Source organism: Grosmannia clavigera (genome assembly GCF_000143105.1).
Source record: "Grosmannia clavigera kw1407 unplaced genomic scaffold GCSC_144, whole genome shotgun sequence".
NCBI lineage: Eukaryota > Fungi > Ascomycota > Sordariomycetes > Ophiostomatales > Ophiostomataceae > Leptographium > Leptographium clavigerum.
In genome coordinates this window covers 1,077,604-1,095,750 of record NW_014040797.1, presented here as the reverse complement: position 1 = coordinate 1,095,750, position 18,147 = coordinate 1,077,604, and the positions used below count along the sequence as shown (strand labels likewise).

General features: G+C 54.4%; 6 protein-coding genes across 6 annotated transcripts; 3 read left to right on the top strand and 3 right to left on the bottom strand.

Moving 5' to 3' along the window:
- Window positions 1–1,946: 1,946 nt before the first annotated feature.
- CMQ_2820 (fungal transcriptional regulatory protein) lies at window positions 1,947–4,110 on the top strand (the record flags this gene model as incomplete). The annotated part of the gene is made up of 5 exons (XM_014316898.1): window positions 1,947–2,006; window positions 2,443–3,153; window positions 3,215–3,373; window positions 3,440–3,598; window positions 3,682–4,110. 5 exons carry the CDS (start codon window positions 1,947–1,949, stop codon window positions 4,108–4,110), a joined length of 1,518 nt encoding a protein of 505 aa, XP_014172373.1.
- A 1,273-nt stretch (window positions 4,111–5,383) lies between these two features.
- On the bottom strand, window positions 5,384–5,893 carry CMQ_2892 (uncharacterized protein; the record flags this gene model as incomplete). Its single annotated transcript, XM_014316970.1, has 1 exon — window positions 5,384–5,893. The coding sequence occupies one exon, from the start codon at window positions 5,891–5,893 to the stop codon at window positions 5,384–5,386; it is 510 nt and encodes a 169-aa protein (XP_014172445.1).
- A 681-nt stretch (window positions 5,894–6,574) lies between these two features.
- CMQ_2684 (NAD dependent epimerase dehydratase family protein) lies at window positions 6,575–7,327 on the bottom strand (the record flags this gene model as incomplete). The annotated part of the gene is made up of 1 exon (XM_014316762.1): window positions 6,575–7,327. The coding sequence occupies one exon, from the start codon at window positions 7,325–7,327 to the stop codon at window positions 6,575–6,577; it is 753 nt and encodes a 250-aa protein (XP_014172237.1).
- Window positions 7,328–7,707: 380 nt separating this feature from the next.
- Window positions 7,708–8,405, top strand: CMQ_3180 (uncharacterized protein; the record flags this gene model as incomplete). The annotated part of the gene is made up of 2 exons (XM_014317258.1): window positions 7,708–7,726; window positions 7,819–8,405. 2 exons carry the CDS (start codon window positions 7,708–7,710, stop codon window positions 8,403–8,405), a joined length of 606 nt encoding a protein of 201 aa, XP_014172733.1.
- Window positions 8,406–11,262: 2,857 nt separating this feature from the next.
- Window positions 11,263–13,453, top strand: CMQ_2750 (serine/threonine-protein kinase-like protein; the record flags this gene model as incomplete). Its single annotated transcript, XM_014316828.1, has 7 exons — window positions 11,263–11,305; window positions 11,386–11,508; window positions 11,594–11,705; window positions 11,783–11,858; window positions 12,053–12,208; window positions 12,260–12,711; window positions 12,781–13,453. The coding sequence occupies 7 exons, from the start codon at window positions 11,263–11,265 to the stop codon at window positions 13,451–13,453; spliced, it is 1,635 nt and encodes a 544-aa protein (XP_014172303.1).
- A 1,170-nt stretch (window positions 13,454–14,623) lies between these two features.
- CMQ_2600 (ap-1-like, bzip transcription factor) lies at window positions 14,624–16,579 on the bottom strand (the record flags this gene model as incomplete). Its single annotated transcript, XM_014316678.1, has 3 exons — window positions 14,624–14,828; window positions 14,901–16,045; window positions 16,118–16,579. The coding sequence occupies 3 exons, from the start codon at window positions 16,577–16,579 to the stop codon at window positions 14,624–14,626; spliced, it is 1,812 nt and encodes a 603-aa protein (XP_014172153.1).
- Between the last annotated feature and the right edge of the window lie 1,568 nt (window positions 16,580–18,147).

The following is an 18,147-nucleotide window of genomic DNA, read 5'->3' as shown; positions in this document are numbered from 1 at the left end:
GTGGTGTCCTAAAATATCTGATATCTGCCTAACTACCTCGCGGAGCAGTCAGAGGATGCACTTAAGCGGTCGTCAGAGACGACATGTCGCTGGTTCCGTAGCGCAGTGGCACAGAAGGCCGGTAGAAGAGAACCGAACGAAGTCAGAGAAGTGGCGAACCGCGTCTGGCTTTTCAAGATACTCCCGTACGAGTACGGTACGAGTTTGGTGTAGTATAGCACGTACTCGTATGTACTAGTAGATCGTACTTTGGAGACTGTGCGTCTAATATAAGAGCAGTAGGAATACATCCCGGTATTGGTAGCAGTGAGTACTCCGTACGTCGTAATTACGCCGTGTTAGGGAATTAAATAGAGCGACAAGACCACGTGACTTATATGGCGGTCACAATAGGCAAAATGGGATTGCGTTCTTACGTCGTAGTGCCCTAAATGTTATTAGATAAGCGCCCTGCACATAAGTTTAATAACCACAGCGTTGACAATACTATGCAATCACGTGTTGCGACACGTGACCTATCATATACTCGTACCTGTTCCAGCAAAGGGATAGATAACCTCGCTCTTTGCGGACAACCTTTCCGCTCTACAGACAGATTTCTAGTCAAAAGGCTACGACGTAACGGTTGTACTCCGTAATACCTCCGTATTGCGACAGACACAACGCTGACAAGCAGGAAACCGTTGCTGAGGCTGATCTCATAAAAGCATTATCGACACGGTGCCCCTAGGCCACGAACCAGCTAGCCGTAGCAGCACTCCTCGAGTGGCAATGTCAAACGCACAGGGCTATATAGATGCTGCTCACAGTCTGCTTTTCATTCACGTAGCTCCGCACGTGGACAGCAATGAGATGGGGGGGCCGCGCTAGCGGATGGTAAGTCGCCGACAGGCTGTCGGCGACAGCACAACGTTGGAACCGGTTGGAACCACCGACCAGGAAGGGAGGAGGGGAGTGGCGTGTAAGACACAAAACGGCTAGGCCCGGATACACCTGGTCGAGCCTGGAAGCTGGAAATACGACGTGCTCCGTAGGCCCGGTCAGGCCTTATCGAACCAACAGCCATGCCAAGGTTGACAGGTAGTCACACCCTGCAAAACATCGAATAAAGGTTGAAGATCAATTAAGGCAAGGCGGAACACACGTCGCTCAGGGTATGTGCACACCCCGCGATCGCAGCAGAACCAGCAACCTGGTTGGATGAGTGTTGCAACGCTCACGTGACTTGGCTGAAGCAACTCGAGGTTGTGATCGACAGACAGTGGGGCCCCTAAACATTGGGACGGGAGACAGCAGCGAACACGAAGTGGTTTATGGGGTAGAATAAGATACTTAATCTGCTCCGTCTAGACGTAGGAAGAGGCAAAGGGATACAAGTGAAGAAAAACCAAATCATGACCCTCCGAAGCAGGGAAAAGGCGACCAGAAAGGAGCACAAAGAGTGGTGCCAATGCGACTAAATGGGCCGTAAGACAACAATAAGAGCAATTCGGTCAGTGCCCTAGCGCCGACTATCCGTACATGGTATCCCACAAAGCATCGATTGTGGGGAGGAGCAAGATATGTACGCTGTACGGGCGATGCTGCTCACTTGCCAATTGGTTCGCTAGCGTGGCCAGCGTGCAACCCACCCAAGCAAAGGGGGTGGAAATACTCCCGGCTTCTCTTCTCGCTTTCCATTCCACTCCGTCTGAATGGCCCCCTACTCCGTAAATGATCTGCTACTAAAAAGCGATTCAGCCGCCAATCCAGAAAGGACGAACCACACGGACGCACGCACCGCTTCGCACACATACTCACATCGCACATTCGCACACGGCTCCCAACTCTACATATAGCACGTCTGCCCCGCCGGATGCAGAGCCCTCGAGAGGAGACGCAACGCGGCCGGTGAGGCATCCGAAGCAAATGGTAGCCGCGTTCGCATCCAAGTGAAGGGAACCGCAATGGTCGGTGTTCCAGGACGATCAAAGGCTTGCGCGACCTGCCGCCGCCGGAAGAAAGGCGTGAGTTTCCCAATGTGCAATTATTCCCATTGTTCTCTATCGTGCCCCCCTGTCTTCCCCCCCCCTTAAAACCTGTATCGACAACTGCTCCGTCGATGTGGAGAGAAAGGCATGCCCGCTACCAGGGGCAAGCAACCGCGCGTTCCATGCACAGTCGGCAGTCTGCAGCCTTAGTTTATCGTCGTTGGACATCGGCCGGTTTGCCGGTTCGTCGAAAGGCCGTATAGACAGGACTGGCTTGTCGAGTCAGATTCGCACACTCCTCTTTTTCACTTTGTTGCTTTTTCTACCGTCACGTCGTCCACCTCCTAGTCTTTGCCCCTCTCCCACATCCATCTTTATCGCTCCGTCTGTCCGCCCCTCATCCCCCTCATCGGCCTTTCCGCTCCTCTTTCGGCCAGCCGAAGCAGCCTAGCTCACTGACACAAACATCCAGTGCGATCTCAAGCGGCCGTCATGTACGCAATGCCGGCGAGCCGGCCTCGAGTGTGGCGGATACGAGCGTGGACGCATCTTTGTACATTCGACGCATAACCATCCCCTTCGCTTCTCGCGCGAGAGAACCTCGACGCCCGGCTGCAGCAGCAGCAGCGACGGTGTCGACGATGTCCTGGCTGCCTCGATCGCTGCCACCACCGCCGCCATCCAGGCAGACAAAGGAGCGTACCGCAGAACCAGCACCAGCCCCGGCACCATCTCCAGCTACAGCAGCAGTCCGGTGCGGCGGCCGGCAGACTACCGCATTGTGCCGGTATGCTTCGGTACCGGCCAGGTCCAGCTGACGGCAGAACCGCGCTCCGACAGCGCTCTGCTCGGCTCGGCTCGTGAGGAGAACATGCTGGCCACCTTCTGGCAGTCCTACCTGCCCAACAGCACGCGCTTCTCCAGGCAAGCGGCCGGCTATGCCAGTGGCGGCTGGACCAACGTCGTCCAAGCACTCTACCGCAAGGACCACGTCCTACACTACAGTCTCATGGCCAACTGCTTTTCTGCCATGTCCCGCATCACCGGCTCCCGCGCCATGGCCGAGCAGAGTCTCCGCGCCCACGGTCGTGCCCTTCACCAGCTGCGCCTCGCCCTCAACCAGCCGCAAAAGGCTCGCAGCGATACTGTCTTCTCGGCGCTGCGCCTCATGATTGTCTTTTCGGTGCGTTCATCCCTTGCTTCTGGGCTCTCACGCTAATTTCGCTTACTAATCATGCGTTCAGATGTTCTTCCCCGATCGCTACGAGGGAGACCGGACAGCCCGCGTCGTCGGCTGGAGGGAGCACAACCTCGGTGTGCTTGCACTGCTCCAGGCCCGTGGACCAGAAGCCCACGTCATGGGAGACGGTCACCAAATGTTTGTCGACTGTCGTCTACCTCTAGTATGTCTCGCCCGGAAGAGCCTTCCCCCCTTTCTTTGAGCAATGCTGACAACTAACCTTGCTCAGATCATCGCTGCTATTCGCAGCCGCAAGAAGACGGTCCTCAACAGCCAGCCATGGATGACGATCCCGTGGCGGGAGATCCCCAAGACGCCCAAGGACCAGCTGATGGACATCATGGCGGGCATCCCCGGTGTCCTCGAGGACGTCGACGGGCTCGCCGGAGTCTGACCGAGAGCAAGGTCCGCGAGGCGTCCCGCCGCAAGATTGTCAACGCTTGCTGGATTTATGACCGGCAATTGGTCCAGTGGTACGATGAAAACGTGCCGATTGAGCGCATGCAGGCCCTTGAGAAGAGCAGGTCTGACGGCCCGGTGTCGACCGAGGACCTGTCCATCATCTACAGTATGATCACATTTTATACTGCCCGCTTGCTGCTATCCATTTCCATGCGCGTCCTCGCCGTCCCCGACCTGCCACCCCGCGCGAACCTGGTCCTTTGCGTCCGCATGATCGGCCGCTACCTCCGCTACTTCTTCCACCCCAGCACCGGCCAGTACGGCCTCGAGATGATCGCCTTCCCGTTCGGCATCTGCCTCCAGACACTCTACTCCAACCCTCACAACACGGACAACTGTGAAGAGGAAAAGGCCGTCTTCCGGGAGCTCGCCGAGACCGACCGTGGCCACGAGATCATGGAGTTTGTCGGCACCATGCTCAAGACCTTTCCTGTATAATGTGTGTGTCCTATACAGCCATAAGCCGTGGTACCTTCTCTCTCTCTCCTTTTCTCTTCCTCCATCTCCCCCCCCTCTCTCCCCCCCCCCCCCCCCCCCCTCGTATCTGCTTCTCTCTCGTCACCTCTGTATGCCTTTCCACACACATATTACTCTTTTCTCACGCTTCCCCTCCCCACTCTGTCATCTACGACTTTACGGAATATCTTAGACGGTCACGGTATCCGCATACCACGGCAAAGGAGGAAAACACACGCGATGCACCCCGCATCCACCATACCATCACACACAACGACAGGGGTATCAAGGGCGAGTGATCTCACCGACACGCGGCGTTTTTTCGGAGACAGCTCATCTCGGTCCATGGCGTCCCTTGCTAGGTTTTCTGGCGTTTTCTGTCCTTGTGCTGCACACTCTTGTCTTGCAATTCCTATTATACTCGTCTTACTCGTTCTTATTTCCCGATTGTTTTGTTTGACTCTACTTTAGGTCTTTTGATTCTTTTTGCGTGGTCAATTGCATCTGATTTGGCCCAGTTCGGCTTAGGTCATTGTTTCCATATCCGATGGAGATTACGGGGTTTTTATGTCATGGTAACCACTATTTCGGACAGACTTGAGTTGTTTCCTCTTTCTCATGTTTGTCTCTCTTTAGCAACACTGGGGTGTGGCAGGGCAATACCGTGATGCAGTGGGGATGTGTTACGGATGTTTAATGCCTCGTTAGTTTCTGGTAACATAATGCGGCCGGTGCTTCTGACACTCGTATAGGCTGTTTCTAGGACAAACTTGTGTAGTGAAATTAGTTCACTACACAGCAACTGTGTTCTAATGAGAAGAAAGTGGTAGTTCGGCGTCAATTCATTCAAGGCCTCTACTTTCTGGTTTAAAGATAATGCCTTACTGCATTTCAAAACACCAGGCCTTCCCAGGTTCATTAATTGACGCCTGATTTGTCCGAGCCATATAGGCAGCAATTTGCCCAAACCCACCCTTGTTACTTCTCGTCCTTCGGCCTAGTTCTGTTCAGGGCTACTTTTTGAATCGGTGCTTATCCTTCCCAGAAGAGCGTTTATTGAGTCCGTTGAGAGACGCCTCTGTTTATGCATGATATTTCTCCGGTGAAAGATAGTGTTTGTAGCAATGGGGTTTGTATAGCGCATTCTCAGCAACATTGCACGAGAATAGTGAGGCCCTGGGCAATTCAGTTGCTGTGCTGCGGTCGGCCAGATGCCACAGCTGTCCGGACGTGGCCCCTTTATCGCTTGACGTTTCTACGGTTGCAGATGTTGCCCAGTCGGCTGTGCTTGGTGCTCTCCCGACAGCCGGTCCTGTTGCTTCTGCTTCTGGTGCTGTTCGCGGATATTGTAGAATATGAGACCTTCTGGAGGCGTGGTGTTCTTGGTCGGGTGAAACTCTTGTTGCAGCAGAAGCTCATTGTTTTCCTCAGCCTGGTCCCGCGCTGCTGTGTAAAGGTTCTCGTTGTTGGGTTCCTCTTTCTTCAATTGTTCCAACCAGGTCTCGATCTGGCGTTTCGACTCTTCAGCCGGGACACCAATGACACGGCAATCATGACCGCGATAACGTTCCAGGCGATCCAGAGAGTGTTTGCAGCTGTCACAGATAAGCGTGAAAGGGCCAAGATCATGGGCGGCTTTCGCAGCTATTTCGCATACATCCCCGGTCTTTTGAGCGGGGGTGCAGAGGTCGTAGTGGTGGAAAGATATGGCACGGTTGAGCCGGCATACTCTGCACTTAGCATTGAAGCCTATTGCTTGGCACATGCCTGAAACTGTCCTCTTCTGAGGTCCAGAGTCTCTTTTTGTCGTATAGTAGCTTAAGGAATGGGTGACAGTAGAGGTGAGCTTGATCGCGATGTTGTGCGCGTGCTCCGGCTTTCAATAATATATGCAGAACAAAAAATGATTAAGTTGACGGTATGCTATTTATATGGTGCGAGCTGGACAGACCCAGTAAAGCTATTTGCGAACGTCTATGCCATGTCGCAGAAGTCTGGAATGACTAGACCTTCTGGTAGGTGACGCGAGAAGTCTATCTCGTAAACCAACGTATTCATAGCAGTCTTCCGCTTTTGGAAGCTGCAGCTCATGACGGCGCTTGCCGACAATTGTCGACATACTTATCGGGCTTGTCACTCGAATGGGTTTCGCATAATCGAACAGGTTCTTGTTTCGCTTCCGTGCAACTACATCGTCGAGAGGCATTCCTGAAGCCTAGCTGCTTCTCTTTCAAGGACAGGGATAGATACTTGTGTGCGATCTATTAGCTCAAGATAAGGAATGCCTCCGTAAACTGCACCACAGAAAAGAAGGGAAAAACAGGATATACAGCCAAACGATCAAGATAAATTGTGTATCAAAACAAATCCATATTTCTACCGCATCATGAGCAAGTGCACCAAGAGAGAAAGAAGCAAACGAGAGAATAGAAGCTTCCTCGCCGTCTTAAAACTTCCACTCGTCGCGGCCCAGACGCACAATATCCTTGGCCTCCAGCACCCAGTGCGGCGACGGCGCCTTGCCTTGAGAGGCCAGAAGTGCGGCGTGTGCGGTGGCCCGCGCGATGACATCGGCCTCCTGGCCCAGAGAATCTTGCACGCCGGTGGAGATCCAGCGGCCAAAGCCGCGCACGATGCCTGCCAGGGCATCGCCGCCGGTGTGCTCGCGGCCCTTTTCGCGCGAGCCCATGATGATACCGGGGTGAATGATGATGGTCTGGGCGAAGCCGAGCTCCTTGATCGTGTCCTCGACGCCGTTCTTCATGCTGGCATACGGGCTGTTGCGTATGAGAGGGGCGCGGGTGCCGGCGCTGGACACGAAGATGAACGTGGTGGCGCCAGCGGCCTTGGCGGCGCGGGCAATGTCGACGTTGAGGTCGTGGTCAATCTTCCACTGATTAGCGAGGCCGCCAGCTTGAGCCCGCGTGGTGCCGAGGGCCGAGAAGACCAGAGACGGGAAGGTCGATTTGGAAGCCTCGTCCTTGTTGCCCAGAGCCTGCAACCGGTCCACCCACTTTGCCGTTTCCGGCTCAACGATCGCGTCGAGCTTCTTGGCATCTGAAGACGCGGCCTGGACGGGGACGCGGCGAGTGATCGTGTGGACGAGACCAAAACCGTCCAGGGCGAGAAGAGCCGTCAGCAGATGTCCGCCGACAAGACCGGTGGCGCCGAAGAAGGCTGAGGAGGGAGCGGCGGCCATGATTGTTTTCAGAGTGTATGAGCAATGTTTCGTCTAAGAATAGGCGTGGTTGGTCTGCCAATGTCGGGAGAGGCAGGCTTTTGTGCTGCGAGCTGCAGACGACTTAATTCCGGCAGGTGATGGAATCAAAAAGCTTGATGACGAACCTTTGACAGCCTGCAATGCTGCTGTAAGCATCTTTTTAGAGTGGGGCATACATGTGATACGGGCACTTTTGCAGTGGTTGAGGCGGGGCTTCGCTGCGTCGACATGCGAGCTGCCTGGCCATTGGCGCTAAAGAGCAGGAAAGCCGTTTGTCGAAATCGGGACGCTGCCCTTTCTCCTGCGGACTCTTGAGCTTTTGGCTGCAGCAGCGACGGTGTCTCCTACCGCAGTCCACCATGGCTACGCAATACGAAGGTGTGTGTGTTGTCTGTGTATCTTTGCTCTGCGGCAATGGCGTTTCTCTGTTCTTCTGTTCTTTGGTTGCAACTGACGGATGGGCCATGCAGTTGAGCACAACATCAAGACGGCCGGCGGACCGCGGCGGCGTCGGCAAGTGGACATGGCGACGTTCACGGCGCATCTGAACAACGTGTCGACCAGCGAGAACACGGCGGCGCACACCCACAACAACCCGCACGCGACAGCGACGCCGGTCGACGTGGCGGCGGTCTACCGGCTGGTGCAGGACCAGATGCTGACGCTGTTGCCGGACGCGCCCAATGCGGCCAACCGGGATTTGCTCGAGCAACTGGCGATGCAGCTGGAGCAGCAGATTGCCGATCCGCCGCGTGAGATCGCGGGCGTGTCGCAGGCATATGTGGACGCGCTGGACCGGGTATCGCGGCGGCGGTTGGGCCACGACGAGACATGTCCGATCTGCGTAGAGCGCTATCTCGACGACGAGTACGCGCTGGTGGTGGAGCTGCCGTGCCACGCAAGCCACCGGTTCGATCTCGAGTGCGTGGGCCCGTGGCTGCTGGCCAAGGGCAGCTGTCCGCTGTGCCGGACAGACCTGACGAAGAAAAAGGAGACGGTGGTGGCAAAGGACGACGAGGACGAGGACGAGGACGACGTCGGGGGGATGTTTGGCTGAGCAGGTACAATTAGAGCCTGGGTGGCCCTGTGGAGAGGGTGGCGGGGATCTGAGTTATGAGTACATGATGCACTATCACACAATTGCGGTATTGCGCTATCTCTGGAGTGCCTGCCATGTACGAATATCTACGATACGTGGAGAGACTTTCTCGCAGCGCCGTCTCGATGCAGATATTTACTGTGGCTTTTTTCTTGCTAGCCTCATCAAGATGTCTCTGTTTCCAGCTTAAAAAACAAATTCCACGTGGCGCTGCCGCCCAGCTGCCGAGGTGTGTTCCAGAACACGAAAGAAGGGGTTTTCCGGTTGTGCCCCTGCCGGTAAGAGACATTTGCATTGTCGCCAGAGTACTCCGTAAGGAGTGCAGCCGAAAATAGATTCGCAAGAGTCAATGTCATGCAGGAGAGGTGCATATATGGAGCAACTCACATTCCTGTTTGGTGGTACGAGCGGCATACGAGCTCGGCTACATAGTACGAGCATTCATCTTGCAAGAAAGACTGGGCAACTGGTCATACATAGCCTCGCTCGCAACAGGAACCGCTTTCCCCTGGCTCCTGCGTCTCTACGACGTACCCAAGGACAAGTACGGAATATTCGTATACATTACCATGTAACCTACGGAGTAGGACCTGCTTACATAGTAAGCCAAGCCGGGAAATATAGTTTCGCGCGTTGGACCGCGAGATCTGGACATGTGCGATTCTTTCACACGTGGTAGCGAGCAGGGGGTTGTCCGGGCTAGAGGCGCCGGGCTTTTGCTGTTGGCACGCGCAGCGCGACGAAACACCCAGCCAGACCCCTTAAGAAGCCAGAGTGGGCCCTGCTTCTCGGGGACTCCGTTCGCCTACGGATGCACTACTCCGTACTCCGTCGCTACTCTGTACTATCGTGTACTTGCGCATACATAGTGTATAAGGTGCCCGTACACGGAAAGGGCGGAGAGTCGCAGGCGATGAGGCTGCATCGGCCAGCGGAAAAGGTCTCCTACGCGTACTCCGTGTGTGCCCGTATTAGCCTGGTGCGAAACCTTTTGTTCCGTCTCGGCCTCTCTCGGGTAAGGCGAGACCAGACTTGGCAGCACGATATTTGATGGCCAGTTGGCTACCCAGCGAGCCAGCGAGCCAACGAATCAGCAAGTGAGCAATGAGAAAATGAGCAGAACCAGCCGGCCAGCGAACCAGGATTTCAGCCCCAAATGGCATGATTCTAGACGGCTTCTGCAGCTTCTCCGTACTCCGCAGACAAATCCGCTCACATGGCAGAAGGCCCCTTTGCCACAGGTGTGCACACCGCTGAGCCCTAGCCTGACTCGGCATCCCCTAAATAGGGGGCGTTGCGTGCTTCTTCTCTTCTGCCGCATTAGGCAAGCCGGGCCAGCCAACGAGAAGGAGAAGGAGAACTCGCTGGACCCGCTACTGTGCACACCGTGCCAGCCATGACACGCGCGTCCTTGCCATGTGCGCCGCAGCGTGCTTGCTGCTTTGCTGGCCGCTAATTCACAGTCTGCAGGAACGCACGCACCCCTCCCCACAACACCTCCTATTACCACGTTTTCTACAGTTCCGCCGCAGGTCGCACCCGCCTCCTGCGCCAGATACACGCCAGTCACTCCCAAGATTTCTTCGCCTTCTTCCCGCTAAACGCTGCTTGACCATTATTCGTCACCCACTCCGTACCGTGGCAATTTGCTTCTGCTCCAATCCTGCAGCCCTATTTCCCTGGCTCAATTCCTTCTTTGTTTTCTAGCCTTCTTTCCCTAAGATTGGTTTGTCTAAGCCGCTGCCGGAACATTGCGAAACGACGAGGCCAAGACACTTGCCACCCCGTTTTAGCGACAGCTAGAGTGATTTTCCCCAAATGTTTCACGTCGCATACCACCTACAACACAACTGGGTGGAGCCTTCTCAATCATAGTGGTGACGCCCTTCGGCGGTGGGTTGTCTCTTATTTTTTCTCTACGGAGTATTGACGGCGTCACCCGTGAAATGATAAGCAATTGCACCTGTTTTCGGGGTGGCTGCATGCACGCCAACACGTCCAGCGCACGTAGCCTTTCATGAAACTGAGGGGGATGGACTCTTAGAGTTAGGACGCTTTTCAGCCCACCATAGCCAAAGGCAGTCAATCAAGTAGGGGCGATTTGTTTAATGAAGCAGCCGCCTGCAAGATGATTGTACGAGGAACACGTCGTAGGTGAAAGATATAAGGAATTAACACGGCTACTTTTTGTGTGCCATCAACAAAGCTCTATTTCTTGGCTCCATTTTCGTTCCATTGACCCACAGAGAAGGCGCCCCTCTGTCGCGCCCTGCCCCCCTTTTCTTCCCTAATTCGGACGATCGCCCCGGCATTCATTTCTCTCTGCTGTCTCTGTCCGATCTCCTGTCTTCCATCTTTTTCTTCGTCATTGCTCCGTACATACATAGTACGAGTACGAGGAAGGGCCCCCTGTTCTTACATTGCCAGTTACACCGACTTGCTTCGACCCGCCATACCGCCCCTCCTGCCGCGACCGCAAATCTGCAGGGAAACCGATCGCCACTACCTGGCAGCCGCTTTACCGCCCCTATTCACCATTCTCCGACCACAAGCTGTCCTTCTCCCGGTACTGCCGCAGATCTCGTGCCACGCCGCACACGTTCCACTGTCCAGATCACACGGCCGATCAGAGAGTCAAACACATATCTAGCCAAAAACGAGACAGACGACACGTGAGCGAGCGACGACCAGAGCCCTGGCCGATCCGACAATGTCTGCGTCCTGATCTCGACGAATTCGCAACAGCATCGTCTAAACCCTATCTCTGCTTTTTTTCACGCATACCTGTCCCCACCGCTGCCTCCCCGAAGCGGCCATGGGCAACGGCCAAGGAAAACTCTCCGATGTCACCGGCGAAGGTGAGAATGCTGGAGGTGTCGGGTGCATGAGAGGCATATACGACGCGGAAACATGGGCTAACGTGGCTTGGAACTGGCAGTAAATTTGAATCACTTCCGCCTTCTCCGGGTCGTCGGTCGCGGTGCCTTCGGCAAGGTACGCATCGTCGAGCGGAAAGACACCGGACTTTCCTTTGCTCTAAAGTATATACGGAAAGATGAAGGTGCGGCCAAGTCCTAGATATGAAAGAACGGTGGCACGATAATGGGCAGACAGGCCAGAAGCTGACGCCGCTCCTCGTTTTATAGTCGTTCGCTCAGAAAGCGTCCGGAACATCATCCGTGAGCGTCGTATGCTCGAGCATGTGAACCACCCCTTCATCTGCAACCTGCGGTACAGCTTCCAGGACATTGAGTACATGTGCGTGCCAAAAATGCCAAAACTCCCACCCAGCAGCTTCTGCGTTCCTTGACAGACAACTGACAGGCAGCGACCAGGTATCTTGTTGTCGATCTCATGAGCGGCGGCGACTTGCGTTTCCATATTTCCCGAAAGACCTTTACCGAGGATGCTGTGCGCTTTTGGATCGCCGAGCTGGGTTGCGCTCTGCGTTATGTCCACCGCCAGGGCATCATCCACCGCGACGTCAAGCCGGACAACGTTCTCCTCGATGCTGACGGCCATGTCCACCTTACCGACTTTGTACGCCAGTCCCTCAAGCTGTGTCCCTAGGGCCTTCTCTCTACCGTACTGACACTATACTCCAGAATGTTGCGTCCGACATTGTTCCTGGCCGGGTGATGACCAGCAAGTCCGGTACTCTCGCCTATCTTGCTCCAGAAGTGTACTCTGGACGTGGATACGACATCCGTGCCGACTGGTGGTCACTAGGCGTCTTGTTCTACGAGTGCATTTACAACAAGGTAAGTCTGGCCAGTCCCTAGCAACGGCGAACGGGTCCTTACTCTTCTTAGCGCCCGTTCGAAGGCACCTCTGAATCGTCACTGGGCAATGTTGTTCAAGCCGCCAATCCCAGATTTCCCATTACTTCGCCACCTGTCACCCTTCCCTGCCTCTATGCCATACGAAGTGCCCTGAGTCTGGACCCGTCCAATCGCCTCGGCAATACTTGGGATAGTTTTATATACCATGATTTTTTTGCCATGATCGACTTCGAGGCTTTGGAACGAAAGGAAATCGAGCCTGTCTTCATCCCGTCGGCTGACAAGACGAACTTCGATGCGACATACGACCTGGAGGAATTGCTCTTGGAGGAGGCACCTTTGGAGGCCCGTGCCCGTCGCCAGAAGCCGCGCGAGCGCCTAAAAGACGATGCCACCGATAAGGAGATCCGAGAGGACGAGCTGTACCGCATGATTGATCGAGACTTCCGGCCATTTGACTACACTGTGGCCGCTTACAAGAAGTAGGCACTTCTGCTCTCTAGTCGTCTTTCCTCGCTTGATGTAACTCGACTAACCCCATCCTTCTGCAGGTTGACTGAACAGGCGGCGGCACAGCAGAACGGTCAGCAGAACGGCCCATTCGCCGGAAATGGGTCTTCTGCATCCACGCCGCAACCGCAAGCCATCACGACCGACCAAGCGTTGCCAGCGACTCGGATCGGCGGGATCGCAGATGGAGACACCTCGGGTGCGAGTGTCGCCTCGACATCCCCGCCGATCAGATCAGGGGCTGATCGTGATGGCCAGTCCATCAGCAGCCAGCAGCCGCGACGACAGCCGGGTGCTCCGCCAGGACGCCCGCCTCCAGTGCCGCCACCGCTTGCACCCTACGCAAATCCATACACGAACTCGGCTCGCAACAGCAACTACCGCCCCCTACGCAATCTGGGCTCCGTCTCTGTGCCAAACGGCAGCGTCGTCCTAGGCAGCCCGACAGGCGGCGTGCAGGTCCGCTTAGATGGGCACAACACCGTTGGTAGCTCCTGGTCGGAGTTGGCCCGGCAGGATGCGACACTTCCCACCGATGCCGCGGCCGGCGGCCTGCTAGGTGTCGATGATGGTAGCGGGGGCAAAGCTGATGGAAGCTCCAGCAGCGGCGGCGTGTTCGGATTTTTGAGCCGCAAGAAGGGCCGTGGGAATAGCCCCAAGCCAAAAGAGCGCGGCGTACTGGGCAAGGAGGGAGCCCGCGTGGTGATTGGATAAGAGGTCAGAGGGCCTGATAAAAGGAAAAGACTGAAGTCGACTGTCTCTTCTGCTATAGAGCGCTCTGTCTGTGTGTTCTGTGGCCAACAAGACGGCGGCCATTAGGAACGAGCCACGGCCGATAGCTCCTTACGGAAAGTTACATATCTTGGCCAGGATCGTCCGGTATCTTCAACAGCAATACGAGGTTTGCGTTGAAGTGAAGGCAGTTTGAAGACTGAAAGCCGTCACATAATAATTCTCAGGAGATGAGAGCGATGTGTTTTTATGTTTCGATTTGGTTTTGCTTTTTCTGGATGTATTTTTTGTGTCTTTTGTTATGTTTTTGTTCTCTTGTTCCCCTCACGAGTTCTGCTGTTTGTTCATTTTTGCTTCATTTTGCTTTCCTCTACTACGCATTGTATTTCAGTCAACCGGCATACGTACATAGCATGACCATGAGGAAGGGCGACACACACACACACATACACAAACAGCATGAGATGGGGTAGGACAATGATGTGATACCCTTCGAATTTACCGACTTTTTTTCCGACAGCTGGTTTGCAGTGCATAGATACGATCAGACAGTACGATACATCTCATTGCTGTTAGGTAGAACCTAGGAAATAGAAATTGGCTGACCGAGAAAATAAGCAAGCATAGCCAGCATAACAAGAAGGGTGGAACATGATAAAAGTCGTCAAAAACAGCCCTGTTGTAGGCAAATAGAGGAGATTTGTAAGACACACAAACAAGAGGTTGAATGGTATATAAAAGCAGGTGCAGCGACAACGCCCCTTCTCTCGCATATGCTCCGCCGAAGCGCTCATCAGGGAGGATCTTCTTAACTGGCTGAGCACCTATCAAAACCCCGTCGTCCCTAGAGTTCACTCTTTGAAATATAGCCAACACTAGCAGCAAATAAAAGCAGCATATACCATTCTTTCCACCCGTGACGGAAACGCCATCAAGCCGTGTTGTAATTCAAATAAAGCCAATGACACCCTGAGCCGCCCAAAAAACAGTGGATCTGAACGTGACTATCCCAGGTTTGGCCTCCGTATAATTTTGGTATTTGGTCTCGAATCTTTTTTTGGTACAAAAGGATAGAATCAGCGTCGGTGGTCGTCGCGCATGCGCGGAGATCGTCGTGCCATCGTACAAGCTAGCCTCCTCGTAAGGATAAGCTCAATGCATTGAAGCCGCGAGATTCTGCACGCAGGCATCATCGCCGTCTTTGTTGCCGAGATACTTATTCATGACAGCCTTGAAGTCCGTCTCGTCAACGACAGCACCAGAGCCAGAGCACTTGGCCTTTTTCTGCAGATCAGAACATAGACCATCCAGATCAAAGTCCCCGTTCTGAACCTTGGGACATGTTTGGAGCCGCTCCCTATATTGGTGGTAAGCAAACACGTTTACGATAGGGAGAGTATTCCTTTTTTTCGTTAATGCTCAGTACTACATACCATATTGTGTTGCACGTGAGTAGAGTTCCATGAGGGGTAGTTTGGCCGGCCGGCAGCTTGCCATTGAGAGAGGACGAGGAAAACTCGCTCCTCCCTTCGCAGCATCGATTTCAGCAATTATATCCGGCTTGTGGGGCACAACAGGGCTTGGGGCTATGTTGAAGGGGGTGACAAAGTCAATGTCAAGCGCATCGTTGAAGAAACTATCATCGAAGCCGCCATTGGAGAGAATGTTCTCCTGCGACTCGCGGTAATCGCCGAAGAGCTGCGGGTCGAAGCGGAACCCGTTCTGGGGGCCAGACCAGGCAATGTCGTTGATATTGACACCACCAAACTGCGAATGGTCTTGGACGCCATTCGAGCCCGTCAGCGCAGTCAGCTGTTCTTCCCCGATGGTCGTCAACATTTCAAGAGGCTTGGAAGCAGACGGAGACTGATTAAAGGGCTCTGGCGACGTTCCACACGATGAGCTTGGGGCAGTGTTGCTGTTGGAGGAAGCCGAAGGAGAGCTTGTAGCGCCTGAATCCAGGCTTGACCTCGCCGCAGTCGCGATGCTGCTGTTAGGGAGAGGTGGCGTGAAGGCATTGGACAGCTTAGACAAGTCATCTTTGGTCGTCTTCGCTGGACTGATACGAGACGTGTCCTGAGGACTGGTTTGGTTGCTGGAAAAAGCGCCAACACTAGTCGTCGACCCATCCAGAGCCGGGGATGAGATGTCCATCGTCGACGACCGATATGTGGAAGCAGCGGCGACAGCGGTCGGGCTGCTCTGGCTGTTGCTTCGTGCGGCTGCTGTTGCTGTAGCTGTTGAGCCGTTCGAAGGCCCTGGTAGTTGTCCAAACTTTGGAAACTCAAATTGAAAGTTGACATCGTTAATGTTGCTGAAGATTTTGTTTCCAAATTGTTGATGCCCAGATCCGAGAAAGCCACCCCGGGAGGAGCCGACAATGGCAAGGCGCTTCTTGTACTCATTCAGCTGGACACTCATCTTCTCCACCTTTGATCGGAGCAGACTGTTCTCGCTGCTTGTGATCGCCGAGGTCCGCTCCAGCTCCTCAACCTTTAACTCGAGATCCCTTACATGCTTCTCCTTCCGCTCGCGGAAGGCTCGCTGGGCAGCTCGGTTTTGCGCTTTGCGCTTCTGTAAGCCGATAGCCATGTCAGTCAGTCATGTTGCACCACTGTAACACGGACAATCGATTGCTTTACGCACCGAGCTTGGCTCTGACGTAAGCGGCTTGCGGCCAGGCTTCTTGGGGACCTTCTCGCCACCCTCGCGACGCTTTGCCGAGGACTCTTCTTCATCGTCGTCCTCGGGATGGACTCTCTTGTCAGGAGAGTCGTTCTCAGTAGTGCTGGGTGTAGATTCAGTTTTGCTATCGTCATTGGCGCCATCGCCCAAGGCGTCAGCCATGTTGGTGTTATCGCCGTGGTTAAGGCTGAAATTCAGACTGGAGTCGGCGGCATCGAAAGAATAGTCGTAGTCCAGGAACGAATTGTCTTGGTAGCTGTCGCTGGCAAGCTCGAGAGCCTTGGAGACAGCAGGGGATCCATCCAGAGAAGTGGGCGACAGGGTCAGCGTGTTTGCCGAGTTGGCTGGCCGATTGGCATTGAGAGCAGCGAACAGAAGCTCCTGTTGCTGGGGAGTAAGGAGGAAGTTCGGGTTGGCCGACATTTTGGGTAGATCAGAGGTGTAGTGGCAGTCGGGTATATTTAGAGGAGGCTGAAGATGATGAAGAGAGACGGCGTTCAGAGGGGATGGAGAGACCTGAACTCGTCGAGATAAGTGTAGTGGAGTGCGGTTCACCGTTTTCGATGCGAAGAAAGGGCAGAAGAACACAGAGAGCCAGTAGAGGGAGGCGATCGACGGGGAATATCGCCTCCCAACAACAGCAGCAGGGATTGGCCCACAACAGGACAGAAACGGACGGGATTGATGCTGCAGGCCTTCGGGGAAGAAGTATTGCAGATAAAACAGAGTCGATGAGGTGCTGCAGTCGGAGCGGAGATCGGGACGAAATACGATGGACAACAGGAGGGGGTGAGCAGATAGAAGAGAAGCGAGGTGAGGCAGAAAGAAAGTTGTGGCCTGATGCGACGGGCCTTGTTGCCTGGAGGTTGGGTATTGGATGTCTGGAGCAGGAGATGAGCAGTGGTCAGTGGTCAGTGGTCAGTGGTGACGTATGGATTGCAGGTGTGGGCAAAAAGGGTAGCGTCGAAAAGGCCTGCTGATGTGATCTGTGGGATGTGTCCGTGTCTCATGCGCGGTCTACTCGTGTGCGGAGTACACACAAGTAAATCTCTGGGGACAGCGGAGGGCACTGGACAGGGTGAGAATGAGGCTTCAGGGGCTTTGGAAAGGTGGTGGTAGTGAGGCAGGTTGGCATGAGAGAATCCGATGGATGAAGGCCGATGAAAAAGAGGGGCTCTAGAAGGGTCTCCATGTGCAATTTGTCAGCTGCAGAAAAAACGTATCTTACATAGTAGCGAAATAATACGAGTACGGAGTACATGATGCTCCACCCAGCCACCAGGGCCATAAGCCGTCAGAAAACTCGGCCGTATTGCGCGGAGCCCGGAGAACTAAGCTATAATACAGGATGCTTACGGTCCGTGAAGAGATTCTAAAGAGTATGAGGGTGAGTCACAGGTTATGGCCTGGAGCTGCCTCGAGTGCTGTCCGAGCGGCTCTGTTGGAGAAGGAAACGGAGATAGGACGTAAGGTACTGACGCCATTGACGGCATACATATGGAGTAGTAACGGCCAGACAAGGTTCAACGGCTAGTCTCAAAGCAGATATACTGTCTGTGGCTGCCGATTATGAGTAATCGCCGACTCGTTGTTTGGGGATAACCGGTAATAAACGTCACTTACCGTAGGGTTCCCACCTCAACCACATTGTGTTGAGGAACATAAGATACTGACACTCCTGCTCAAAGTCCCGGTCCAGTAAGAAAGCCGAATAAGAGAGTGCACAACAGGCTGCATCGCCGAAAAGCTCCTTCCTGAGAAGGAGTATTAGTAAGATAGTTTCCCACCCGTTAGCGCCTATAGTTCGATACGGTTTTTATCAGGTACGGCTGCGATGTAAGTCCAAGTCCCGATCACGTGCCATTGCCTGACGGATCGAATCCGCCCCGCGGGAAAGCAGGCACCGATCACATGGGCAACGTCACAACCTCCTTTTGCCGCCCGCTCGACCCTCCGACATCAACAGAGTGGCTGCATCCAATAGAACGGCA